Source organism: Pyrgilauda ruficollis, unplaced genomic scaffold, assembly GCF_017590135.1.
Source record: "Pyrgilauda ruficollis isolate IOZ18807 unplaced genomic scaffold, ASM1759013v1 scaffold11, whole genome shotgun sequence".
NCBI lineage: Eukaryota > Metazoa > Chordata > Aves > Passeriformes > Passeridae > Pyrgilauda > Pyrgilauda ruficollis.
Window position 1 is genome coordinate 7,796,391 of NW_024509210.1, and position 27,765 is coordinate 7,824,155.

A 27,765-nucleotide genomic window follows, 5' to 3' on the forward strand; every position below is an offset into this window, starting at 1 on the left:
CTTCTGAAGAATTTTCTTGCCTGCTTGTTAGGTGAAGAAAAAACATCTATTGATTCCAAACTGACATTTGGAGAAAATTGTTTCTGACTGAAACAAATTTGAAACAAGAGTAAGCATTAAAAAAAGAATCCAAACACAGTTTGACAGGAGGTCTTCAGTAGCATGCTTGTTAACTCAATAAAGCTTTACTCTTCTTGGCAGAAGCTTGTAGAACAAGCAAGCATCATAAAAACTTAAGAAAAACAATCAGAATATTCCAGAGCTTGGGATGGAACAGTGGAACATGAGCTCAGTCTCCATAAGGAGCACACTGTAACTCTACTGAAAACATTCCTTTGTGACATGTCTTGGCCATACATGTGTCAGAAGAGATAAACCAAACTTGTTAGAGATTTCAACATAACAAAAATCATCTTCCACTGCAGAGCATTACACTGAGTTTTGTTATACAGATTTACATGAAGTCTAATTGCTAAACCAATTAAGTTGTCCAGCTTTCTTTCAGACAACTAAATCTGAAGAAAACATGAAAATTGTATGTTGTACAAAAAAGACAATGTGTTCTTAAAACAAGCCACACTAAGGCAGAAGTTATTTCTCAGTCTAAATGTTATTGCCTTTTGTGCAGTGTGATTCGTTTTCCAGGGTGTGGTACTGAATAAGCTCCACCATTCTAGTTGTGTTTTCCTTGTTTTCTATATGCTCAGCACAGATCAGCTGAAGTCAAGGAGGGTGACAAGGCTCCCTTCCAGCAACAATAGGGGAACATACCGGGCTCAGCATTTAAGCGGCAGCTGTTGAGGAATTCGGCTGTGAAATAAACATCAACATCACAGAAGAACATCAGGACCTCGCCCTTTTCCCAGGCTCTGGCACCCATGTCAAGTCCTCGGCCTCGGTTAAATTCCTCATTCAGAGAGACAAGCGTGTAATTGTGGAAGTCAGTTTCTCTACAAAAAAAACAAGAGGCAAACCCAGAATAAATCTGTGGGGAGGGGGATCACTGATAGGTTTTTTAGCACTTTACAGGAATTTCATTACAGAAATTTAAAAACAGTCATATGATCCAGAATGAGAAAAAAAAAAAATCTGTTGCACTTAGTTGTCCTTTTTAATTTTAAGCCTTATAAAATGATAGAAATCAGTCTTTGTAACTTCACTCCATGTTTAATCATTCAGACAGCTTAAAAAGCCTTTTGTTAACTGACGTGAATTAAAATGCTCTATTGAATTACAATGGCATCTAAAATTTATCCCCATAAACCAAGAAGTCCTGACCAATAGAAATATCTGTCTTCACTAGCTCAGAGAAGAGGGCAAACAGGAAGCCAGAGTCCTGGCATCACCAGACTCATGGGGCAAAGGCCATCTGTGTGACAGTGCCACCATAACCAAGGCCCTTTGCTTCTCCTCGCTGCTTACCACTAGCACACACACTCACTCTGCTGTGAGTACCACTAGTACTCACAGCAGAAGAGGGAAGAAGCAGACAAAGGAGACTGGAAACACACTCAGAGAACATCTTCAAGCAAAGTTAAGTGTCTACTTCAGAGATACTTCAAAGGACAATGCTTGAAGAGAACAGGGTGAAGGTATTCAACAGCAGCACCATTAAAAAGATGCAGAACCAGGTAAATGCCCAGTGAGCCTGCAGCACTGACTCAGAGCTTGAGGGACATGTCACAGGGAGCAGGGCAGGCAGCAGAAGCCTCATAAACGGAGGGGCACAGCACACAGCAGGTGCTAAGGAGACTCTCTCCTCCCTTCCTACAAGATTCTGGCCTTACGTGCCAGGCCAGCACTCCATCACATGCTCCAAGCTGGTGACAAAGTAGCCTGTGCCTAGTCTATGTCATGGGGAGGATCCTGGCCAGCATCCTGAGACAGGGATCACACCAGAGCTCAAGGAGAACAGGCTCCCAGCCCAGGGATGAGTGCAAGAGCTCAGGTGGTGAAGGAGCCCATTGGCCATTGGGTAAGGGATGCTGACACCTGTCCCATCTCTCTGGAACAAAAACCATAAATGACACATTTGTGAATTTTACACCCATACTGATGTAATGCTTCTGCTGAGACAGCCATGATGAACCATGCTTAAAGTTATTTTACAGCTGAGAGTAAGTACAGGCCTACTTTGACTACTATATTTCTCCTCCTTATCATTAAATAAAACTGGTTCTCCAGTGAGGTAACTATTAAAATGTACATCCCTGTTCCAAAGAACTTAAACTCTAATCAATCTGTTAGCATGACTGAATATCCACTGCAAAACTCATCCCTGTTGTTTTTTGGACTGTCAGATAGAAACCTCAAAGTCTTTTCTGGCTATAACTTGATTTTTAGTAGTCTTCAGGAAACCTTTGCAACCTAAGCTGTAAAATGGCAACCATAAATAGTGTACAGTAAATAAATAATAAATTTCCTAGTAACCTGTAATGGAGTATAAATTTTATTTGGTTTATTTATTCATTCTTTTTTAAAAGCTGTTTAAAATGCCAGTTTTACAGACTGATGTTGGATTGATATACTTACCTAGCTACAGATTCTAGGATGCTTTTTACTTCTGATAGACCATCTTGTCCAAAGTATACAACTGTGAGGTGAACACGCTTATCCTGATGAATACACACATCCCTATAAGCACAAAGGTAAGCTGGTATTAGTAATTACTTGCAACACAACAAAAAACTTCAGGTACTTAAAAGCTACTGCATTAAAAAGAATTAGCAGATAGAAGTATTCTAGTTTTCTAGTTATAGGCTTCCAAGAAGAGATGCTTTCCTCTCTTCTTTCCCCATCTTGCCCATTTACATTACAGAGTTCCAATATTGTGTGTCACATTCCAATACCTTATTTCATAAACAAGCACTCTACAACCGATGCAAATGCAAAAATTATGTTCAAGATCATCTGTGTCCAGGCTCACAATGACCCTGACTTTTGGTCATTTTGCTGCAATTCGAGAATCTCTTAAGCCCTTTTAGAAGGAATGTTTTCTCCATACAGTAGGTTCAATTACAAACATTTCAAGGCAGTTGCACACAATGTTGGAATCCATGTTGCAACTCACCCAGAACAGGAATTCATTTTGAAAAGAAAACAAAATACTGAAAATCAGGAACATAGCTCACTATATAATCTCATGCACCTACCTAAAGTTTTGCATAAATTGTGCAAATGCCTCAGTTCTTCCAGCAAGAGGAACAATAACGTTAATGATCGATCTAGAAATATCGACTGTTTCACTCTTCACTTTCATGAGGGGTCCAAAAGGTCGGAACAAGGTGACATGCCTGTACTCCATGCCATCCGTCTTCTTATAAAACAGCTCATACTGTGTCCCCTTATCTCTTTCTGTACGATAGTAACCTGAAGAACAAGTCACACAAGTAATATGTAAAGGCAAAGACCCCAGCAGTTTTATTTCAGACACACTGGTTTTCCTTAGAACTAAAGAAGAGAGGGCAAAGCTTCTGAGTTTCTCCTAAAACTGTATGAAATCTCCACAAACAATTATCAATCACAGTCACCCTTCTACGATTTTAGGTCAGACATGAGAAACAATCCCAAATGAACTCCAGCTTCCCCTGCTTCATAGAAACAACAGATTTCATGGTCCTAGGCCAATCTCTCAATCGGAGTTGGGTCTTCCCAACAAAAAGGGAATTCAGCTATTTGCTAAGGAAAATGATGGTTGAAATCTAATATTGCCTGCTCTTAAGCCCTTCAGTAAGAATCTAGCCCTGAGCTAGCCCACAGTAAAATCTGAAATCATCTGGCCAGTAATCACCACAAGAAAAGCACAATTTGTTCTGTGGGCAGAACAAATGACAGTAACTCGCTTGACAAAGTCTGCAAAATCTGACATGTGGCATCTAAACAAAACAATAATGTGTGATAATGCTGGAATGCTTTTAAATTCTTTTCACTGCTGACCAGTAGTTAATGCTTTCTACCTGATAAATAAGTGGTATTTTACTACACCCATAGTCTTCTAAGGACATAGGCCGAAGTTTTCTATGTGGCTGTCACACTTTAGGACGAAAGAGCTAGTCACTCCAGAAATAGGACTATCTTTTGAGAGATATTTTACCCTTAATGGGTAGAAAAAAATCTGTCCCTTTCAGAACACGCTCCTTTAACTTAAGGACCATCAAAGAAGGAAGTTAAACCAACAGACTAATTTTACACCACATAGGAAAGGACTGAGGCTCATCTGCGGTTTGACCCTTCTAAGCTCTGTGTTGTTAATTCCATATCTATGCTAACCTTAGAGTAAGAAATGATGACAGGAAAAATCCTCCAACAAAAATGCCTTATGTTCATCCCATCTCTGCTCTCCTCTCACCAGCAAGAAAAATATGTACTATCCAGAAGAATCAAAAGCTATACCATGAACTGGCATTACATTCCAGTTAAGTGGCCACCCAGACCATAGAGAAAGTTACAAAGAGCTGCATATTCCCAAGTGTGACGCATGCCCCTGCCCTAACACAGTGCATTTCCTTTCACCTGGCTGCCCTGAACTGCCCCTTCTACAAGCCAGTCTCCTCAGCAGCTGAAATCCCTCCCAGGCCTCCCACTCAGAAAGCAGCTGGTGGCAGGCCACAGAGCAGACAAGCCATACTGGTGACACAAAAGGTTCTCTTTTGTACCCAGCATTGATATTGTCCTTTTTGTTGTCTTTTTTTGCAACTGAAATCAACACCAGAAAAGTATGCAAAGGAAGCAGCTCTCAGCCCTAGAGCAGCTTGGGTTTGACTGTCCCAGGAACCAGAAAGAAGGGATGGTAGAGCTTTGTGTCTCTCCCTATGCCCAGGTAAGCATTCTCCATGCTCCCTTCCCTTTCAATAGAAGAAGCAAAGGAATGTGCACACCACCTTGACCTAACTTCTTTCTCTATATCCCAGATTCCGTTTACAAAGAAAGAATCTTTTCCCTAAATCTACCTCTGTGTTCCTCTGCTCCAGCCTCCACCCCCAAACCAAACCCAGTTTCCTTCACTGTGTTCCCTCTGCTGCCCAGCAGTCTCTTTTATGCCCCTCCCATGCTCAGCTCTGGAATCCAGCCTGTCTTGCGGACAAGCACATGCACCGGCAGACCCAAAGGACAATGTGGCTGACCACCACAGAGGGGCTGTGGGACACACGGTGTAGCACAACAAGCTGGTGCATCACACTGCAAGTCAGTGATGACTGAACCTCCCAGCTGAGAGGCTTTTAACCCTTTGAACAAATGCAATGCTCTCCTTGAACAGACTGAAATTCACATTTATGCTTTTGTCACCACAGAGAGGCCTAAGTACGCACCACATTTTAATGCTTATTTTCAAATCATTATTAATTACAAGCACTGCAAATAGTGTTTCAAACAACGAAAGCCCACAATGCTGACTGCCAGAAGCAGCACAAGATTTGAAATCCCTCTCAACCCTTTTCCCTTCCAACTCTTTGTGCTGCACACTCCAGCACTGTAGGCTGAAAACAGCATCTTGCTGATGCACCACGGTGCTCAGAGATCACACTTTCCTGTAATAGATAGCAAATATTTTGTACCAGGACTCCTGGGGAAATTAACCTTCCGTATTTTATATTTTATTATTTTCTCTGCTATCCAATAGCTGTTTACAGATAAAAATACCATATACAACATAAGTGAAGTTTTAAAAAAGCATACCAGCTGCCAATAGCTTATCTTAAATCAAATGATAAGCTTAGATGTCACTCTACAACAGAAGGCTGAAGTACAGAGTAAAAATTTCTAGACTAATTTTAAAAAAATTAAACTAAAGCAAAACCCACTGCTGTAACTTCATAAAGACCTTAATACGCAAATTCAAATCTGAATAGTGCCTAGCCAACATTCAATTGCTGAAATACAAGATTGCAACTTTTGAATCTCAACATGCCACTGGAGGCACATTTCTTTTAAATAGTATACACTCCTAGAGTTATTCTCCTTGCTATGTGCTAGCTTCTGTTGCTAATCTACTAATTTGAATACTTTTATGGGACTAAAGTTTCTCTGCACAGAAGCCAGATTTGAGAACAGCCAGAAAAAGAACCCATATCTGGTTTACTTCTAGTGTATTCAAGTTTTTATCACTTGGAACTGACTCATTTACTAAAACCTGTTATCTCACCTTCCAACTAGCATACACTGGCTGCCATCCAAAAGAGAACTCCACAAGCAAAGAGGTAAAAAGCAGCAGAAATAATTTAACAGCTGCTATTCTTGGTCCATGAAGCTTTACTCCCTTTGCAGAAGTTCTGCTTCTCCCCAAACAAATTAAACATAGGAATCCTCAGGATCAGTTACTATCAAAGTCAAAAAGGTGTTCTTCTATTGCTTTGAATATCTGCCTTACAACTACAACTAAGTGTTTGGTCTATGGACTGAAGACTAGGATCTGGTTCTTTTGGTGTGTATTGGAGTTCTCCACTGAAGTTCCCAAGACAGTGGCCAGTTGCTGGTCTTATGCAGCACACAGGCAGGGGCTGTTTGCATGACAGTCCACACTGTTCTAGGGATGGCAAGCACTTGGAAGCTTGCAGCATTGGAATAAAGGATTTTTACATTCCAAGGATGGGTGTGGGTGGGAAGTTTTCTTTTCAATGATGACCTAAAGAGAGCTCCCTGATTTTGCCCAGTTTCAACTGGAAACACAGAAGCAAGAGAAATGGACCCAAACAGCACTGCTAGACATTCAATAACAAGACCTTTATTAGCAATTAGCTAATTGCCAATTAGCTTCTGAAAACATGCTAGTGCTTCTATTTTCCAACGGTTAATTTTAAATATTTGTGCAATGGAAGAGCTTGTAATCTCTTGATTAAAAAAGCCAATTACACTGATAAATGTAAACCCAAATAAGCCAGTTACAGTGATAGTGAAGTGTGCTCATGAAGGCTCCTCAAGGTTACTCTATCACCATTCAATGCCACACACTTCTGGAGAAAGTATTACCTCTGTCTGTTCCCTATTATCTCCTCTGAATATTATCTCCTCCTCTCCATTTCTCAATATTATCAAATACTGATCTCAAAGAAATCTATTTTTAATGGAGGACTGTCTTAGAACATGCAGTTCAGCCATTAGGTCCATTGCTCATAATCCTAAATCCAATAATTTGTGAAAATATGTAAAATTGCATCTTTTATCCTCTCCAGGGATACTCTTCACCCAGGGGGAATAGGATACTCTTGTTTCTCATACACTTAGATCTAATGTAAACACTAAGGAAAAAACCCAAACAACTTCAAAGGGTTTCTCAAGCAGTAACTGCACAACAAGACTTTTTTTCAGGTCAGATTTTTGTTCTGTTAATATTAGAACTCTGGAAATTTCATTATGGGTTGCTACAAAGGAAAACAGGTACAGCAAACAGAGCTGAGAAATTTGCTGGTTTTCTCTTCATCAGCAGAGCAAGTCACTTGAGCTTTGTGAAAAATAATTTGAAGTTTTCAGAAAGTATCTTTGTAGTTGTAATATACACTTAAAAATCTTTTTTTTTTTTTTTTTACTTAGTGTTATTGCTCAAAGCCTGCACACAACCATGATGTGGCTATGACAGATTTGCCTTATCAGAATTCCAAAGGAGACCTGGATCATCACTTAGTCTTGCAACACTAAAAAAGTATCATGAGTTCAGGAACCACTTGGCCAAAGTGCTCCTGTTGTAGATACAGCTTCCTGGCACCACCAGGAGAAGACAGAACATCGTGCAGAGCCACAGAGGCTGAGCATGCAGCAAGGCAGCTGCTTGAACAGCTAAATCACGGACACAGCAAAAACTCAGAGTGGCAGCAAGAAAGTTGGCATCCATCAGCATGCATCTGGAACTTTTCTGGCCTGTCCAGTAGCAAGAGTAATAAAAATCAGCAGATTCAGACTACCACGAGTATTATGGGCTAATTAAGTGTACTTTTTCAGAAAAAAAGTTTATTTAGGAAATTCCTGTTTTTAAAACAGAAAGCAGATAAATTTTAAATTCAAGTTATTAGTATTAGTTGTCTGAAGTTACTCCAATATAGATAAATCCTAAAACACAGTAAGAAAAAAAATTTCTTGATGCTTTTTCAAATGAAGACAATGACGCCTTCTGACTAGGCATCAGAGGCAACATAAATTCTGGGAAAGAACTTCAGACATTAAAAGACACCATTAAGTAAAATCATCTATAAGAAAAGATATTCTAAACTTACTTAAACGGTCACCAAATTCTCTAAGGAGAGAGTATGTGAAAGCACATTATCACAAAAAATTACATGGTTCAAAGTTTAGTCTACTATTTCACAAGTCTAGGAAAAGAGCAGACATAATTCCCAGAACCAAATATTGACCTATATAAAAATAGCCTGTTGAGGTAACAAGCTAGAAGGCTTCAGAATAAAAATTTCTTGTAGCTGTTTTGTGGGTAGGTTTTTGTACATAGATATGCAGTAGTTTTGAGGAAATAAAAACCTGCAAGTCGAAAGATCAACTTATCTATACTGAGCATAAAACATGATGGTTATGTATTAACTAATGCAGTACCATGTCTTCTCTTTTGTCCCAGAAGTGGGAAAAAAAAATCCACACACCAAGTTTCTCAGCCTCAAGTTTCAAATTGCACAATACTCTAGTTATAGTCACAAACCACTTATTACAAAACAATTACCAACTGAAAAGGATGTAGAACTTAAATTACTTGCTTCAACTGAAGCCAATTTTAAAAACTGTTTCTCTAAATGAGCAACACTAATCCAGCAACAATTTTAATGTGCTCTTAAGACAGTTACTGGACCTATTCTGACTTCAGCTGATACACCAAATTTGATCCTACCAGTTTAGGACAGCTTAAGGGACTAGTATTTTATAAACAGAATGGCATCAGCTTTTCAACTGGACTTCCATCAAAAGGGGATGCACAGGCAGAGGCAGAGCCTGTTTACAGGGCTGCAGGGCAAGGGACCTGTGTGTACCATCCCTGGCTGGGTCTGCTTCTTACCTCTGACTTCTGGAAAAACAGGGGTGGGGAAAGATATGCTAACATTCAGAAGATGCCTTTTTTTGCTGGCTAAATTAGCCAGCAGTATTTGCACATAAAAAACCCACAGAATACCCACACAACCCACAACTTCTGTCTGAAGAAAGATACTAACAGATCTAGATAACACTATGGCTGGTTGCTAACACACCCATATGCAGCATAAAAGACTTGTCTTTCCCTATAGCTCCCGTATCCCTGTGTTTGAAGTTACTCTCTTTACAGCAAAAGGAAATTAGCTTGATTTCCAAAAACAAATACTGGTGTGAACAGAGGCAGAGGTATGAAGTGTAATTCTATGATCCTGAAACTACTTGCTTTCTTGAATGCCTATCATTAAAGGCAGCACACTAAAAAATCAACAGCTATTTCAGTCACGGTAACATAAAAATCCACTTGAGTACAAGCAGTATCTAAAACAGCAATGGAAAAGCGCAGAATACTTAATGTAGAAATAAAGCCCAAGAATGATAACCCCTAGAAAAAATAATAGGGTTTTAAATGAGAATTGTACTACGAGCCTAACACAGGCTGTGTTGCACTGACCCAGCTGAGTGGATTCCATAGTCTGTACCACCTTCTGGAATGAAGAGTACTTTCATCCTCAAACTTTAAACAAAATAACTGTCAAAAACAGACTTTTTACACTTCAGACCAATTACATCATGTGAGACTGAAAGAACCCATTATTTCAAGGCCAATGGTGCCTTTTTCCAGCACGTTTGCTTAATAATACAGACATCAGTACTTACTTCAGAACACCTTCTATAGTAATGGTCTTATAACATGGTCCATCTTTTGGTCTTTAATGGTAGCATGAACTGTATTTATTACTGTAAATATGAAGAAGAGGTACTAGGGCAGTTTCTATTAATACTTACCTCCATTGCATAAGACCATACCTTGAAAGCCACCTGTTATGGGATTTGTCACTACTGCACCTTTTAAGGGCCTTACTAAGTGTTGAAAGTTTAACTGCTACATATGCCTTTATAATAATATGTGTTCTGCAATTAAACTTACAGGAACTGAGACAAAACTGAAAAGACTCAACAGAAAACAAGAGAACAGTTCAAGGCTGCACAGCTTAGCACACCCCATAACTGTATACCATGAAAGGTCTATTCAGGACACCAAGTTCTTCAGCTGACAGGCCCAGAACACAGCCTACCTCTGCCTCCAGTATGACTGTGCCAACTCTAAGAAAGTCAAATGCCTGACTATTAACTAAAAGTGGCATAGAAATGAGTGAAGAAAAACCATGTAGCTTCATACTGCATTGTTTAATTAGTCTGGAACAAGATAGATGAATTAATTTCCCCCTCCCACTGAAAGGGGAGTTTCACTGAAAGTCTTTCAGTTATTTAGTACCATAAGCAGCTGTGTCACACTGACTTTGGCTACAATCAATTACTAATGTATCCGTATTTTAGGCAGATACAGCTTCCCCAGTACACCTCTTGTGGTGAGTCCTTCTGAAATGCGTTTGTTACTCCACGAAAAACACAAGATAATGAAGCAGTAATATCGTCATCATCAGAAATAAAAGCTCGTATTGTGCAATTACTGTTCAAGACTCTATTCAAGTAGGTAAAACACCTAAAAGTACAAACCCCATTAAATGCCTGTTGTGACAATCTGCTAAGGGGCTGGGAAGCACATAAACGTACCTTCTATAAAATCATTTTCACTATACAGCTGCCGGTCTCCTACTCCATCATCTTCATCTTGTCCATCTTCTTCATCTGGATTATTGATAACTTCTAGGCCAGCCTCAATAACTTCCACCAATTCATCTCGTTTATCCTTTCTAACAGGTTTCTCTTCTGGATGCCGAGTGAGCCCCATCTCCAACTGGAATACTTTCATGGATGTAAAGCTTTCAAAAGGAATGACTCCATACTCACTAGGCAGTTTAGCCCCCACGCTAACCTCAGCTTTGTCAATCTGGGAATGAAGAAACTCTAGGAGATCATTGGATGTTTGTTCTTTGGTGCCCTGATAGTTCATGCCATTGATCTTCGGGCTCTTTTTTTCCTGCAGGGACTTCAATTTGTCACTCATTTCCTGAAGCTCTTGCTTTAGCTGGGCAATCTGACGTTTCAGACTGGTAGCTCGGTTTTGATAATGCTCTTCTTGCTCCTGCAAGAGAGCTTGATAGTACTCTTTACCCATGCTTTCACCTACAACACCAGGCAGAGATCCATTGCCATCTGTTTGTGGAGCACACTCCAGCAAATACATGAGCAAGACTAAACTGAATAGTAAAGCAAGGCCCACCAATAGCCAACGAGTCCTGGCTTGAATTACTAAGCCTCTTCTGGGCATTCTCATATTATTTCTGCTTCCAATCCTAAAAGATTACTTATCTGCTCTTGCTTTCCAGGGGACATCACCCCAGACTTCAAATCTTAGAGAGAAATCACAACTGTAACAGCTACTACAAGTTCTGGTAACATAGCAGATGAGCAGTTTTCAAGCTTTGCCTTAATCAGGTGTCATTGCAGAGATGTAAATCTGAAGCTCCTTTGTCATCCATAACCATCAATGGTAAGTCTGGCTGACGCCATACAATTTGTTCAGGATTTCCTACCCCAAACAAAAAAAACCTGCAAAGGCAGAGGAAGATTGAAGACACCAGCAAGGAATCATATTTCCATTTCCTAATTCAGCCCTAGTTGAAGGGGCCTAGCTTATTTCAAGTTTTGTGAAGGAAATCTGCAAAAGTAATTTTGTAAGCTTTGAATAGACAGCAATTTTCCCCCCCCACTATGTGTGAGAGCAGTCTACAGTTTAGTAAGAATAATTTTCATTGGCTAGTCTAGCTTTTCCTCTGGCACTTGAGTATTTTCTTCCACTTCCCCTCTTTTCCTTGGAATCTGTGTTTTGAGTCAGCAAAATGAAGACAGAACCTAAAATTAAAAGAAAGGTGCATGTTAGAACTACAAAGCAGACAGTCATTTGAGAAACACATGAACAAAGTTCTAACGCATGCACGCAAAAAACTGCTGGTGGAAGGAGTGATAAATGGAGAAAGAAAAAGCATTTCTTTTTTTTTGCATTACCCATCAGCAACACCCTCTGACACAGTGTCTGGAAAACAGTAATATGGACAGTCCAAAAAAATGCATTTGTCACACAGCTAGCCAAAGCAGTAATGGTTCTTCTAGTCTCACCACGGTTTATTTCACATTTAACTCCCCCATTCCTTCTTGGGTTTTTTGTTTTGTTTTACTCTGTGGGAGGACAGAAAGATACCAACAAATCCCATGCCTTTCCTACTCCTCTAAACTATTAAAAAAAATAAAATCGATGAACTATTTTGAAGCAGCAGAAGCTTGCAATTTCATTTGCTTTTAAGTAAATACCTTTCAGGGTATAACTGCTCACTCATTAATAAAGTATTATAGATTTAAATATCAAAGTTTACAGAAACTGCATTTCAGATTAAGTCTAATTCAAAAGAAATTAAAATTCAAATGCCGATCCCTGATTGATGAAAGGGGTCCTGAGATTATCCATCTGCTAATATTTCCGTCTTCTGATAAGGTTAGGCTAGCCTAGAGGGAAAGACCAGAGAAACAGCCCACAGTTATGCAAGAGGGGGATACCAAAAGTCCTACTCAGCACTGAGAGTCAGCTAAATGTTTTATGGGCCTCCTCAATGACAGCATAAAAGACTAAGAAGTAAGCTCAATGCATGTTAGTCTACTTTCAACATTAATAAAATACTTTCATTTAAAATTTGCTTGTATAAAATAAGTGAAGCTCATTAAAATTTATCCAGGGACCTATTAGCTCTACATCCATTTTGACTGTGTTATGTAATTACGGTTTGGGGGAAGTTCTGAGACTCCCAGTTTAGTTTCACTATCCTTAAGAGATTAGAAAAAAATGGCTCACTCTCCTACTCCTTCTACATGGGTTAGACAGACTGATCTGGCACTGCCAGCTGCCACCCAGCCTATCTTGTGCTGGCCCTGCGAGTCAGTCAGGGTGCCACAATGCTCCCCCTGTGTTCACAGCAAACACCTGGCACTGTGTCTTTGTGACACTCCTCCCCTCCCACTCAGCTTCCAGCACCAGGATACTGACCCAACGCAAATCAGGTACCCCTGATCAGTGGTGGTATCATATTCAGCATCTTCACCTGCAAGAAAGCTCCAACTGCAAGGCCTGAAAGACTAAATGACTTATTCGTACCACCAGCAGCAATGCCTGCCACAGCCATACAAAGTTTGCAGGCGTATCATCCACATCAAGTTTGGCAAGAGCTGCACACCTTGGAGTTGTCCAGCTGAAGTCTATAGGACTGCTCAAAGCAGTTTTTAGTATTTGTAGTGCTAAAGTCCCTGTTAATAAATAATTTATGCAGATTACGTAGAAAATCTTAATACAGCAGATTAAAGGCAATTACTCATCTGAAACTAAAGCTTCCGGAACTCGTGGAAAGCTACTGGAGACTTTGATACAAAATACATAACAGTTTTATCAACCAAATACTAGATAACATCCTTTCAAGTCCAGACAAGCCAGAATTTAGTCACTCCTCACTGCATAAACACAATATTATATAAATGCAAGATGAATGCCTGTAAAGAGTGATCAACTCCAGATGTATCCTCAGACTACTGACCAGCGTCCAGATGTGATGAATCAAAGGAGACAGAAGAAAAATTCTACAGGATAAAACCAGTTCAGAGAAATGATACAATATCATCCCAAGCTTTCTTTAGTACAAAGATGACTGTATGATGGTTTTTTACATTTCTTAGTGAATTCTTGTTCTGTTAGATTGCAAGAGGTGAAGCCACAATTAATAGCATAAAGAACCATAAGTTTCTTTAAAACTCAGTAAATGCTAAACTGTACTAAAGCTACTCCATGCAGAAGCTGACATCTTCAATCAGTAAAGGCATATTGAAAGATGATCAATCTAACTTGCATAAAATATCAGTAAATCAAGCCCCAACTACTCTAATTGTTGTTAACTGACAAATCAATACCCCTGAAGATGGAGCATTAGTTCTAGGAAGCTTTTGTAGTCAATTCTTGTTTCACCAATAAATTGCCCTGTGCTCAGCTTTGATGAGTCACTAAGTTTCTTTAGGTCTCATTCATGTCTCAGAAGCAAAGGAGAACTTGGAGAGGACACAATGTACCAGGAGATCAAGATCCCCTCAGAGAATACAGGGGGCAGTGAGAGAGCTCCTGCTGTTCCTACCTTTCCCCACTGTGAGCAAACAGACATCATTATGGTAAGCCTGGACCAGGGAAGCCAACACACTCGCTGCTGGACATCTGCAGGTTCCTGGTCCTTCCCACTAGCCCTTCACCTGGTCACAGCACAGGGCTGCCTGGGAGCACTGCCCTCAGGGTGCTCAGGGAGCACGTACATACAATGTATACATTGTGTATGTACATACAATAACCCACTCCTGAAGCAATGAGAACTACACCAGCTCGCTGGTACTTTTCCTTCTAGGCTCTAATTATTCCTTCATTAGCTGAAACCCTTTACCTGTGGGCTAGTGACAATCCTATTAACAAGGCAGCCTTCTTACAGAGACAGGTAGTGCCTATTTATGTTTGACCATTTTTTCACCATAAAGAACAGGCGTTTTTCCCACTAGACCATCACCGTGGCCTTTAAAGGACAGGAATGTTTGTGCAACCAGTTATGTTGAACATTAAAATTTTAAATTGCACATGGAGAGCTGAATGGGTAAGTTAGTTTGTTAAAGCAGTGGGAACAGAGCCAACTGACTTTTTTTTTTCCCTTCAGTATTACTTCTGCTGAGGGAAGTCATCATAAAGGAGTAAGACACATTTCATCTTGAATACTTCAATACTTCGCTCACAGAGTGAAAGCAGTAAGAATCTTCCTTCCTTCTTTTCCCACTGGAAAAAGACACCTTATGAGCACTCTATTTCACTATTCTCTCTTATCAGAGAACGGGGTGGGGGGAAAAAAAAGCCCTTATTTTGCATATCTTCAACCCAAATTTGATCTGAATTTGGTCTGGCACAGCCCTACTTTAGGAACTCCAGTAACTAGGCTGTAGAACATGATTACAAGAGAAAGCAGGCTGTGAAACCCCAGAACAAGCAAAAGCACATGGGATCCCAAAAATCACAATAAGGAAATTAACTGGGTTACATAGAACATTCTGAAGTTTATAAAAAAGGACAGTAAGATTACCTGGCAATTAATAATCACACAGAAGTCCCTGGAATTTCACAGCTTAAAGATTAAGTTCCAAAACTTTAAATTGCACCTGCTATTGAATGCTGGTATTTAACTGCCTATCAATTCTTCAGAACTAGTCTGATTGCAGTAGTCTGTATGATCTCCAAAGAATGAGACATCTGAGCCTTATACAATTCTTATAAAGATCTGCAGGTTTTCCAGAGGCAATTGGTTGTTAAGACTTTCTGCATTTCCAGGGCATTCTGTACATTCAACAATGGAAATGTTTCTTTTCATTACAAAAAAGTTCATTGATTCTCCAAGCACAAGGGAATAGACCAGCATTGAAAATGCTTTACATTTTTTAAATTATATTAGCATTCTGTTTTTGTTCCTTGTTGCAAAGGATGAGTACATCTTTCTGAAGTGGGGAAACATGCACACTTAAGGCAGTGACCTAATTCAGTATGCACCTGGCTTTATGCCAGACTGTGGGGACTTTCCTTGTGTGAGCATCTTGTACTTTAGACATGCCCTTTTCATTCAGCATGCCCTAGACAGACACTGCTTAGCTGCTCGTGGAATTCCAGCTGAGAGTTATTTTATTGTTCATAATTTCACCCAGATGCCACAGATATTCACTGTCTTAGGCCTCCTCCACACACATATTTCTCTTCTTGGCAAGTTATACAATGAAAACATAAGGTCCAATCTCATCCCTGGCATATTCCCTTCTTACTCTGAAGAACAGTACCACTGAGAACAGGATAGCTTGGAATGTTAGAGGAACACTGGGCACACCTTTATCTTCTCACTTGCTGAAACCAAACACAAAGCAAGTTGGGCATCTGCTGCTGCAGACTCTCTTTGCATAAACCCCCAAGTGAAAAACCTCAAACCATACCTTAAGTACACATCACTTCATCTCTGCTTAGACAGTCTGCTGAGGTATAGCCTCAGAAAAGACAGAAGAATTTGTCCAGAGTTTCATTACACAATTCTACTTGAGCCAGTACCTAAGTCAGACTTGTCAGCTATTAGGCAGAAAGGAAGAGGAAAAAAAATTCACAAGAATTAACGGCTGAAGTTCTCACTTTCCATGGAAAACTAGTCAAGAATCTCACCCTCTTTACTGACCAAAAAAAACCCCATCTTTTTAATATAATTCTGCCATCTGATATGCTTTCAGCTACGGCTCTGCCTCCCAAGCACACACACACATGCACTGCTGGATGGCAGAGAAGTTAAACGGCACTATCATTTATTAAAAGACAACCCACATTCAATAAAACCAATAGGAAAGTGAAAATAATCACAAAGTATTTTAGACCTTATCAGTTTCACACTGAATCCTAAAACACCTGAAAGTTTTGCTTGTATACATTGCAACCACTGCCCAGGGTAAATCAATCACATCAAGCACATGCAGCAGCTTATTTTCAATTTTTTGAAAGTTTATAATATGACACACTGTTCCAATTCATCCCAACACCCCCCCTCCCCCCCCCACCCTTTAGTTGGTGAGCACTGAACAGCTTTGCTGCTCACCTTACCTGGTTGACAGCAAAAGCAATTTTACCTCTTGATTTTCATCAGTTTCCTTTCCTCTGCCAAGGCCAGAGTCCCATGGGGGAAACAGGGGTACAATGATGACTGTACACTGATCACTGAGCATATCACTTCATTTTTAATAAAAGACATGGGGAAAAAATGAACAGTGGTGAACTATCCACATTATGAACAGCCTGTGATGAATTTTGAAGTGCTCAAGCATATCTGCAAAAGGTAACGTCACATATTTCTTTAATTTCTAAATGGGAAGGAAAAAAAAAATCATGGCTTTGGCACGAGGACCATTCTAGAACTTGCAGTACACCAGGAATAAGCAGTTCAGGCATGGGAACCATAGGAAAAACTTACTTCACTGAAGGGTGCAACAATCACAGGATTTATTAGTCAAAAAATAATATTCTCCATGCAAATGGTTTCTCTTACAAAAAGCAACATTGTTGTTTTGCCAGCAGAAATGCTGTGCTCCAAAATAAAATTAAGACCAAACCTCCACAAATTTCCACTGCAACCTTTGAGACTGCAGTACACAGGGAAGATATATCAGGTTTCTTATCTCCCTTGATTCATGTGATAGATCAACTCACTCTCAACACCAGGGAGAGATAAAATCAATAAAAAACCCTGCCTTTTCCAAGGACCAGATCCTGCTCATTAATTACATCTTTTCAGGATATGCAACTGAAGCAACACACTTTGTACTAACTTTCAAAACACAGAAACACAGAAAGAGTAGGGTTTCATTTTAACAGCGATGTTCAATCATCTTAGAAATCAAGAACAATCAAGCAGGTCATGATCTTTACAGCTTGCCCAAACTCTCTCCTGCAATTTCTGCCTTGGTTTCAAGTTCCCAGGAATGTGTTTTTACAACAGTAACCCAGCCTTGGGGGCTGCAGGAAGGACCCGTCCTGCTCATGCACCACACACCCCTTCCCTGCCCCATGTACGTGGCCAAAAAATAAATCAGCTTGCCAAGCTGACAGAATAAGAAATACTTTGAGGTTTATTGCCTCTGTTCTCAGAAAAAGCAAGCAGGAGGTGATATCCAACAACCTAGAAATGGTGGTGTTTTTGCCATGACAATGCCTGGAAAAAGCAGTCACACTGTCAGGCTTGAAGGAAATATTAACTGGACTATAGTGGTTTAAATGCAATTCTTTCATAATCTACGAAGGAAAAAGAGCAACCTTTTGCTGAAGCAGTTTTATCTCCTATAAGGGAGAGAAACAAGCAAGTTATCGCTTGTCCTGGCATTTGTTGTTCCTAAACAAAACTAAATCCATTACATAGTTAAGGGGACAAATGAAAGAACAGTATTATTCACATTATTTACTTTATAACTAATCCAAAGTAAGCAACGAGCTTATGAATAGAAGCCCTGCTTTGGCTTCAGTGAATCCAAAGCAAGTCCAGTTGTCTGGAAAATGCTGAATTGAAACTGAAACACAACCAGCTACTCCTTAACCAGACTGGTCAGTATTATTCCATTTCAGGAAACAAAAGTCAACTCTCCGTCACTTTACTGTTTTTATGAAGAGAGACATCTGCTTGGCAAGAAAAACTAGGTAAAATGTCCTAGGTAGGACCAAGCTGAAGGAGTTTCATTTGCTTGCTTGCTCATTTTAAAACTATTATTGAACAGCTACCACAAAAGGCTCTTCTACCTTCAGCTTTCACAAGACAGTAGCTTTTCTGTATGACACAACTTTTCCTATCGCTTATTATTGAGCCTGTGGGTTTCTGCACTGCTGTTGGTGCTATTCCTCTTTTTAAATTTGGCAAGAAAACCACAAACTCCAAGTTTGGTGAAGCATGTCTTCTTCCCCTTATTGTCAGGGAATTAAAGGAACAGCAGTTTTATATGACTTCACTTATTGCACCTATTTTGCTGGTTGCTAGCACAGTCATCAGGGAAGATCTTTCTCCTGGTATTCCCAACATCTTGAAAGCAATGCTGTTTTTCACGTGAGCATTAGACAAGAACCCAGCCTACTTTTACAACAGGCTTTGTTAAACCCTTATTAAGGACACAGTCCCCATAAGGGGCTACAAAAATTATAACACAGCAGCATTTGGGTTCCTGGGCCAGGGCACAACACCTGAGCAGCCATACCCAGCAGTCTGTCCACTGAAAGGTGGCAGAGCCTCCCAACAGTCTGTGTAACACTGCACACCCAATCAAGGGGAAAAGTCTGTGGAGGACAGCTTAAGCAAAACTAAATCCCACTTCTTACAGCAACTGCAGCTTATCTTCAAGGATGCACAGTAGTCTCTGTTAGACCACATGCTGAGAGATGTTTATACTTCTTTCTGTAGGACAGAGCAACAGCTGCAGCAAGAGGCAGAAATTAAATTTAAGATGCCCAGTAGTCTTCAAAAAGGTAATGCTGTAGGTAGGGCTTTTCTGCACAGAAAACAGCCTGCTTCAGGACACAGCATCTGCTGCTTTAGAAACACAGCATCACCTTGAAACAAAGTGAATGAGGAAAGGTGAAATATTCTTTAGGCACCCTAAGTGTGTAAACAACTTAAAAGGCCCCAGCTAGATATTTCCCCCACACAAGATGAGCCTGCTCCCTCAAACGCAACAGCGCAGTAAAAGGCAACTCAACTGACCAGCTCAGGTGCACAGCACTTGCACAGCACACCTCCATTCTCACTGATGCCATGTCCTATTCGTAAAACCAATCACTGGGAATAACTGCGGTCTTCCACTGTGGAATGGCAGCTGGCAAAACCAAAGAGATGAGAATAACGTGGTTTTCCTGCAATTGCTTCACCTGAGCTCCACACCTAACTACATTCCCAGAATCAAGCTGTCTTCTGTTTTCTCAGACCTCTGTCATCTACTTCTCTATATATGGAGACCAAGATAACATAGCTGCTGTAACCTAAGCATAGTGAAAATATAAATGCCAATCTATGTAAACTCTTGAGCTGTTTTTAAAGGATAATTGTCATTCAAGTTCATACATGGAGCCAGTGAGGACTTCTCACTGTGGGAGGTAAGAACAAAGGTCATACATGCAGTTTCCTCGTACTGTAAAGCAAATCTAAAAATGCTGTAGAGCAAAACAGATCCTTTGAGGCGCTCACAGGTGGTTCTCACATGGAGATTTCTTTTTCTTAAGTTAGGAAATGAAGGGATGGAAAAGGACAGTCCACAACCAGAGTGTTCTTTCTAACAGTTGCACAGCAAATTGGCCAGCATTTAAAAAAAAAGTTAGAGACTTAATAATGTGGAGGAGTTAAATTTTTTCCTTTTTTTGGATTGATTTTTTCTATTGTAAGAGTGACACTGCTTTCAAGGATGTAGTATTTCAGACTATGATGCAGCTGTGGCAGTTGAAGTGGAAACAGAAAGAAGTTAAATTCTCAAGTGCATCCAACTTTCTTTAAAATACTTTCAAACTTCTATTAATATCCATCTTAAAACCAGAAATGTTTATAGGAAATTGATTTAAATTTAATAAAAAGGTTTTGTTGGACAACTATGCACCACAGCAATATTCTCACCCAAGTTATGATTTATTGCCAAATTTTTTGAGGGTTACCTGGACCAGGGACTATTTGCACGTAAGTCTCCTCAGTGCATGTTTGAAGATTCCTGACGTGACCACTGGAAGACATTTCTGTGCATTTTGTCCAAGGGTAGTCTGGCCTGAGAGTTTTAAAATAAGGAAAACCAGCTTAAAATACTACTTGATTCAGAAATCCTGAGAAAATGCTTCTTTGAAAATCAAACACCCTCAAGTTTTTCTTAAATAAAACTGAATCAGCTAGCTTAAATTCATATGTGGTTTTGAAAACTGTGCTTACTTTGCTATTCCTCATTCTCCAACTGAAGATGGAAGGAGGAACACAAACTACAAATGTTTTTAAGAAAGGTTAAAATCCAGTGTAATAGTTCAGGTTCTGCTTTCAGCACAACAAATCAGCCACGAATATGTCACCAGCCATGAAAGCTGGGTGCCAAACAATTGAGAAACATCTGGTGCATTCCAGAAGCACAGCTAATGTCATCTGTAATTTTTCAGTTTGACATTATACCTAAGCATTAACTTACTCTTAAAGGACTAGCAATACCAAGCTTCACCGGAAGCAGAAAAGCCAGCGGCTTGTCAGAACTATCTTGATATTTTCCTTGTATTGAAAAAGTTGCCAGTATGAACAACTAGAAACATCAAACACTGAACACTTTGCATTATGCTGCTTCACTGCTCTTGCTCTCATTTTCAAGCCCCTGAAGTCAGTCTTTGGACCACTTGAACTGCCTTTCCTCCCCTTTTCATCAGGAAGAGATCATCATGGTTTGAAGGGGAGAGAAGCCAAGAGTTTTTGCAAACCTCTGCTAAGTTTGTGTAGGTTCCTTGCACTCTCCTTTTCCTGTGTTCATATTTCACTACTTTTTTTTTTTTTCCTAACTTTTTTTGCTTGTTTTGCTTCAAAGCAAGGACGTACAGGTTGTTACCACAGACACTTGTCACAAATGCCATATTTAACACACAGTTCTACTGGCAAAAACTTCTACTACTACACTGTTTGAACACTGGTTTAAAGTTGTTCTTTTTCCTTCCCTTCTTGTCCCCTCACACAGCCAATTAAAATCCCTATCATTTCCACCTGTCCATCTGATAGAAGCTCAGGACCTTAAACCTCCTCCTCCTTAAAAGGAGGAATCCTGCAGAGTTAAATGCAAAAGAATTCAAAACCACTGGATTCTGTCCAAAATCTAATTTTAAAAATCCAACATAAAGAACATGCATAACAGCATTTCACAGCAGAATCTAATACAGTATTTTGGATGTTAACACCCAGCCCTTTGCCAAACACTGGGGGCACTGAGGCAAAGTTTGCCCTGCAGAAGCATCTTACTAGAGCAATGGTTTGACTGTGCTGGGAAGAAACCGGCCAGCCTCTGTCCAGCCAGCATTGATTGCAAACAATACTCATCCTCCTACTTCAAAATTTGTATGTCTCTTCTCCAGAAGACTTCCACATGCATCAGGAACTGACAGAGCACATGAAGATGGACTATGCTACCATCACTCAGCAGTCTTAAGTTTCACTCTACCAGAGCACAAGACATGCAAGGCATTTGCTGCCCCTGGGGCAGTGAGCAACATCAACAGTGCTGTCAAGTGCCATCCTTTTTGACACCACTGCTTGGGGAAACCTTTAACAGACAGCAGAAGTGCTACCACAAGTCATCTGAAAGCTGTCACCCAAAACACTCCTACAGGGCAGCTTTTATTTCACAGAAAATTACGACTTAGCCTCAGAACTGTGGGTTCACTCTGAACGGTGCTCAAGACTGCACTTGGTGTTTTCACAGTGTGCTTCAAAACACAAGCTCATTTACATCATTTCCTCTGCTTCAATCCAGCAGTGCTCCATACAAGCTTCAATTGCTTCCTGTGCATCGCTGCTCAACACCTGCCCCTGCAGCAGCAACACAAACTCCACCCAGAGCTCTCTAAGTATTATTTCTGCAGTTTCTACAGAGAAGACACAAACATCACACACCAACAGTGGGGTAGCAGAAAATCTGACTGGTTACCGATCTGACTGCAACTATCACACACAACACACTAAAAACACAACATCTACACACAGAATTAGCTCAGAACCTCTGTACAGCAGCACCTCAGCCATCAGCTTTAAATTTTCATGTCTTACTGCAATTACACACCTAAAAGCCAGAAACTGTCTTTCCATGTCTCTGGCAACTGGCATCGGAAAAACTATTAGGGCCCTTTTCTTTACACAATTAACTGGGACTAGTCAATACAGAACTGCTGTAGGTTCATACACAACTTTTTGGAAAACTCAGGTGTCTTGTAATTTTGGTCTTCCATGAAAATATTCATCTATTGTCCTGACAAAAAGCACAATTAACAGTGCAGACATACTAACCTCATTTTGTGGTTGATGTTCATTTGTCAGAGTTAAAAACAAGAAGCAGGTGTCTACATGAAAGAACCTCATCTGTTCGGCAATTTTACTTGGAAATACAACAACTGCAAGTATTGTATTTCTAAGCTACTTTTCATTCTTACTTGCATTCTGCATTGTATTATTTTAACTCTGAACACGTGAGAACCAGCCTGGAGCTACATTCAGCAAAAGGAGACGACTGCTGCCAGTCACAGCCATTAGAAGTATGTGGGTAGGACCTATCTCCAGAGGATTTGTTAGCCATGAGAGAATTTTACTTCTGCTCTACAAGTGGCACATTGATTTCCTTGAACAGAAATTCCCTCCAGTATGCCAGAAAAGAGTAAAATTACCTTCCCTAGTTTTTCCCACCAAACCCTCCCCCAGAATCAGCCCAGCCACCCCTACGCTGCTGAGACAGCTATAGCACTTCCATTCTGCACTTTTTCTTTAGTTGCCAAGTGTGTAGTTGCACTCAGACTCCCACAGGTAAACATTCTTACCCCTCCATCTACTGAAGCAATGCACTGATGGACATTTTAGGTAATTTCTGGCCATGGTAGAGGAGCTGATGGGAAGCCTCACTTTTGACAGCAGGATGCATATGGTGGCTGTTGGGTGCTGATCTGTGCTTTCTGGACAGCTGCCCTAAGTGACATCCCTACCAGAGAGCCCAGCACCAAAAGAGAAGGATCCTCTGCCAGGAGCTGCTTCACCAGTGAAACACCACCACTTAGTACAGGAGAGGAGGAAAGATAAGAACAAAATCCAGACAGACCTGCCCTTCACCACCCACTCACTCCACCAGTGAAAGAATTAAAGGAGGGAAAGGCTGAAGTAAAACAGAGGCAGCTCTGCCCCTGCTGGCACCACCCTCCTCAAATGCACCTCCCTAAGGAGACATGGGCACCCTCCAGTGCAGGCTGGGCAGGGAGATGGGCTCCAGACCAAAACCTTCCCAGGAACATAGGCTACAGGAAGCAATCAGACCCAAGAGCACCACACTGGAAAGCACCTACACTGCAGGCAGCCACAAATCAGTAAACAGGCCAATCACTACAGTCACTTTTTATTACAGCTGGAGATGATTTTCAGGAAATTGATTTAAAAAGTACATACAAGATTCCCTCACAAGATAGTTTCTTCACATCGTCTGATTTAGATTCTCTGAACTTCACTCTGAAACACCAACTCTGTTGATTCTCTTTCCAGAGTTCACATTTGCACTCACAGCTTGAAATAACTTGCCAGTTTTATCAACTTTTTTTTAGAGGATTTGGTCTGTGAATGAAAAGAGCCTTCAAAACAAGTAAGGTAAAGCAGAGATTGTTTCAAGATATTATTCCACCACACCCCATTCAGAAATATCTGTGGAGCAAGTGGCTGCTGCCAGCCTTACCATAACCCAGAGCTGCAGCATCGACAGCCCAGTGCCAGCAGAGAGAGTGCAAGCTTCTCACAAGTATTTTAGTGTGCCATATTTGCACATGCAGCACCTTCAAGGATTAGGGGAAAAAAGCCATCTTCCTTTTTCCTTGAATCTCCCATCTTCAGTGACTACACACAGCTTGCAATGATTACCTTCTTACTCTCTTTAAAACAAAATTTCTCAGCTACCAGAGACCATCAGAATCACCGATTTAGAATACACACACCACAAAGTATTATATACCAAAGAAATACCAAGCTGAATAACTTGCCGTCCTACATTTTTAAGTACACAAAAAATACCTGCAGCCTTACAATAATTTTTTTAAAAGGCCTGGATAAAAGCAGAAGCTAGCTGCACCCACAGTGGGTCTCGAAACCAGGGTCTAAAACAGTACCCTACTGAACTGATTTTGCACCAAAAGGCACTCATGACTGGAGGGCTGTAACTCGCAGAATTTTTCCTGCCCTCAAAAAAAAAATAAATTCTAAGAGCTTAATAAAAAAGAAATGAAACCTATTAAAGTAATTGCACACTTCCAGATTTTTTTTCATGAGCTATAATATTAATGGATGTGCTAGACTTTTCTAATCATCATTCAGAATAAAGCTGTTCCGGCAGACAGTAACTGCCCTTCCACAAATTTCTTCTTATAAGCTGTGGTTCCAACTCAGAAATAGAACTATATTCCCATTCCCTTCAAAAAGCATTATATTTCTTTTATAAACACCTTGTGAGTTCTGGTCTCATTTCCCCACTTCCAGCACTAAGCTTAAAAGAACATAATTAGATACATAGATAAAGCAGTTATTTGTGGTTGGGTCTTTTTTTCTAAAAACAATATGCTCCTGAAAATATTTTCTTCCCAATGTGCCCCTTCAGAATTATTTTTATTTTTTATTAAAGAAAGTCTTGTACTCTTGAAACACCTGCCTATTTTCTACATTATTTTTCCAGAAGCTAAATTATTATGGTCTTTTTCCATACTTTTATTCTGAAGGGCTGATCCTTTAGAGGGCAGATGAGCTAACAAAAAGCCAAGGACATTATCAGTTCCAGCACTTATCCAAAGCCTGACTTTCATCCCACCTCTGTGATCCTGTTTCCGCATTATTTAAGGAGAAAATACTGCAAGTCATGAAGCTTGCCTCATAATGACAGGCTGCTTCAGAGACAAGAAAAATATTGTGCAATTTGTTTTCTGCAGTGAAAAAAACTGACCTCATATTTCTCATACCCACCCTCCCGGGAGTTTAGTTTTCTCTCTTTTAAAAATTCAGGTGATTCTGATGGATTCTTTTTATAAAGAGGTCCAGAGAACACTTCTGGCAAGTGTGAAGTAGCAGACTGTGATGCAGGGCTTGAAATTCTTGTGCCAGATATGCTTGTGGGTTTTTCTTGGTAAGAGACCACAGCTACTTATTATTTAACCATGCCCTCAGATGGTGTTTTTCACTGTCTTGGGAAGACCCATATCCTGGGGTTTGAACATAAAAGAATTTACATTCAAGAGTAATTTGCTGCGACTTCTACCACAATGCAGCAGCCGTACCGACAGGTTTGGGGGTTTCTTTTTCTCCTTTATGCCTTCCTTCCTTAAGCCAGAGAAAAACGCTAAAACTAAGTCATGGGATCAAGAAGGAAAAGAACTATTCAAGATCAACTAAGCTTAATCACACTGAAGTTCTCACATGTTTTCTCCAGCAACAGACAAGCTAAAGAATGTCTATTTGGGCAGTACAGTCATGTACTTCAACAACTCCTCCTCCTATGTTCAGCTGCTGATGGTTTAGGACAGTGGTGCTGTAGCAATGCTCAGTGCAGGTCTCCTGGTAAGGACTCACTGGTAGAGTCTCCCATAAAAGCCTCAGGGTGTAATTGAGGCTCGAAGCTAACACCCTGCCACAAAACGCATCTACCACCCTGACAGCTACTGGGAATAGTTCCAAACTGCTGTCTTTGGTGCTCCTTGGGGACCCTCTATCTAGCTAAGAAATAGAGGGAAGCCAGAAGTTTCCTTCAAACACAGTAAAGCAAGATAGGAACTTGCAGCTAGTGCATGCTGGAAAAGAAGAAACTGTCCTATGAGGCCTAGCGTTACAGCCTCCACGGAAAAGAAAAAGGGGGTAAAAAGGTATTTTTACTGTATGACCTTAAACTGAGAGATACTGACTCAGTGTTGAAACAACCTCTCTTTTCTGCAGTTCTTGAGTTACCAGTGAGAGGACAATAAAGTTAGCCCTTATCCATCATCTACAAGTTTAGCAGAAGAGATCAGTGTTTCAATGTCCACCTGACAGAGGGACTTGAAGAAAGCACAAACAACAAAACCACAGAATAACGTAAACACTGATTCCACTTCACTGAAAACACATACTACCAAGTTTAAATTTCTACATACTCAGGTTTAAATAAAGGTCTTGCAAAGTGCAACATCCCCCGTTTCTGCTTTAGCATTTCTAAATTAATTCACCGGTGACAACTGCACAATTTATTTTTATGCTCAAAACTCTCACAGCGTGCGAGAGCACAGAATTTACCGAGCAAGAACGCGCCTGACAAAAACGGAGATGTAAACCACAGTTTAAACAATGCTCAACATTCCACTGGGGATAATTAAGCACCCTCATCATCGTTTCCCCTATTCTGGGGGGTTGGTGGAAGGAATGGGGGTTTCTCGCGGCCCCAGCAAGCGCAAAGGGGCCCCCTCAGCCCGGCCGGGCGCTGCCCCCGTGCCGCTCCAGCGCCGCGCTGTGCCGGGGGGGCCGCCTGCTGCATCCCGCTGCCTGCGGCTGCAAAACGCGCTCCCAGCACGCCTACGGCCAGCTAACACAATGGAAACGCAGCCGTGAGGGACAGATTCATTTTATTGTTGAGACAGCGCTATGGTACAAGCGAGTGGCCCGGTGTGCCAGGCCGCCGCGGCAGGGCGGTCGGGGCAGACCCACGGCCGCCCGAGGCGCTCAGTCAGGGCTGGCCGCAGCCCGCTCCGGGCCGGGACACGGGGCCGGGCCCGCCGCGGTGCCGCTGCCCGCGGCCGGGAGGGCTCCGGGGCACTGCGCGGCACCTTCTGCCGGCAGCGGCGAGGAGCGGCGGGCAGGTGAGGGGCGCGGGGCCGGGGAGGAGCGGGGCGGCGGGAGGGCGGAGGGGCGCGGTGCCGCCGTACTCACCGCGCGGGCCGGCGCGGAGCCCGCCTGCACTTCCTGCGTGCTCGGAAATGAGCGGGCGGGACCCTCCGCCGCGCCGCTTAAAGGGGACGGGCCGGCCGCCCCCGACCGCCCCCGGGGCGGGACCGGGTCCCCCGCGCAGTCCGGCGGGGGAAGCGGGGCCGCCGGCGCTCGGCAGCAGGGAGGGGCCGCGGGACCTTCCTCCCTCCCGCGCTCCGCCCTGCGGCCCCTTCGCTCCCCGCTCCCCTGGGGCGGGGGCGCGCCGCGCTCCGATGCGCCCGGGAGCGGCGAGAAGCCCTTGTCTGAGGGCGAGAGCGGCAGCGTGTCAGTGCACCCTCCGCAGCTGTGCCGGCCGCGCCCGCCCGGCGGGCCCCTCAGCGCCGCGGCCGCACCGAGCCCGCCCGGAGCTCCCGGGGCGGCCGCGGGCCCCGCGCTGCCCGCT

General features: G+C 41.6%; 1 protein-coding gene across 1 annotated transcript in view; it reads right to left on the bottom strand.

Moving 5' to 3' along the window:
• CSGALNACT2 (chondroitin sulfate N-acetylgalactosaminyltransferase 2) overlaps positions 1 to 27,369 on the bottom strand; it is a 32,608-nt gene extending 5,239 nt beyond the window's left edge. Inside the window, exons 1-5 of the mRNA XM_041475407.1 lie at positions 27,327 to 27,369; positions 10,699 to 11,940; positions 3,153 to 3,369; positions 2,533 to 2,634; positions 772 to 950 (exon numbers count right to left, since the gene is read on the bottom strand). Coding sequence (XP_041331341.1) covers positions 772 to 950; positions 2,533 to 2,634; positions 3,153 to 3,369; positions 10,699 to 11,362 — 1,162 coding nt within the window. The 5' untranslated portion in view covers positions 11,363 to 11,940; positions 27,327 to 27,369. The remainder of the gene's footprint in view (positions 1 to 771; positions 951 to 2,532; positions 2,635 to 3,152; positions 3,370 to 10,698; positions 11,941 to 27,326) is intronic.
• Positions 27,370 to 27,765: the final 396 nt, after the last annotated feature.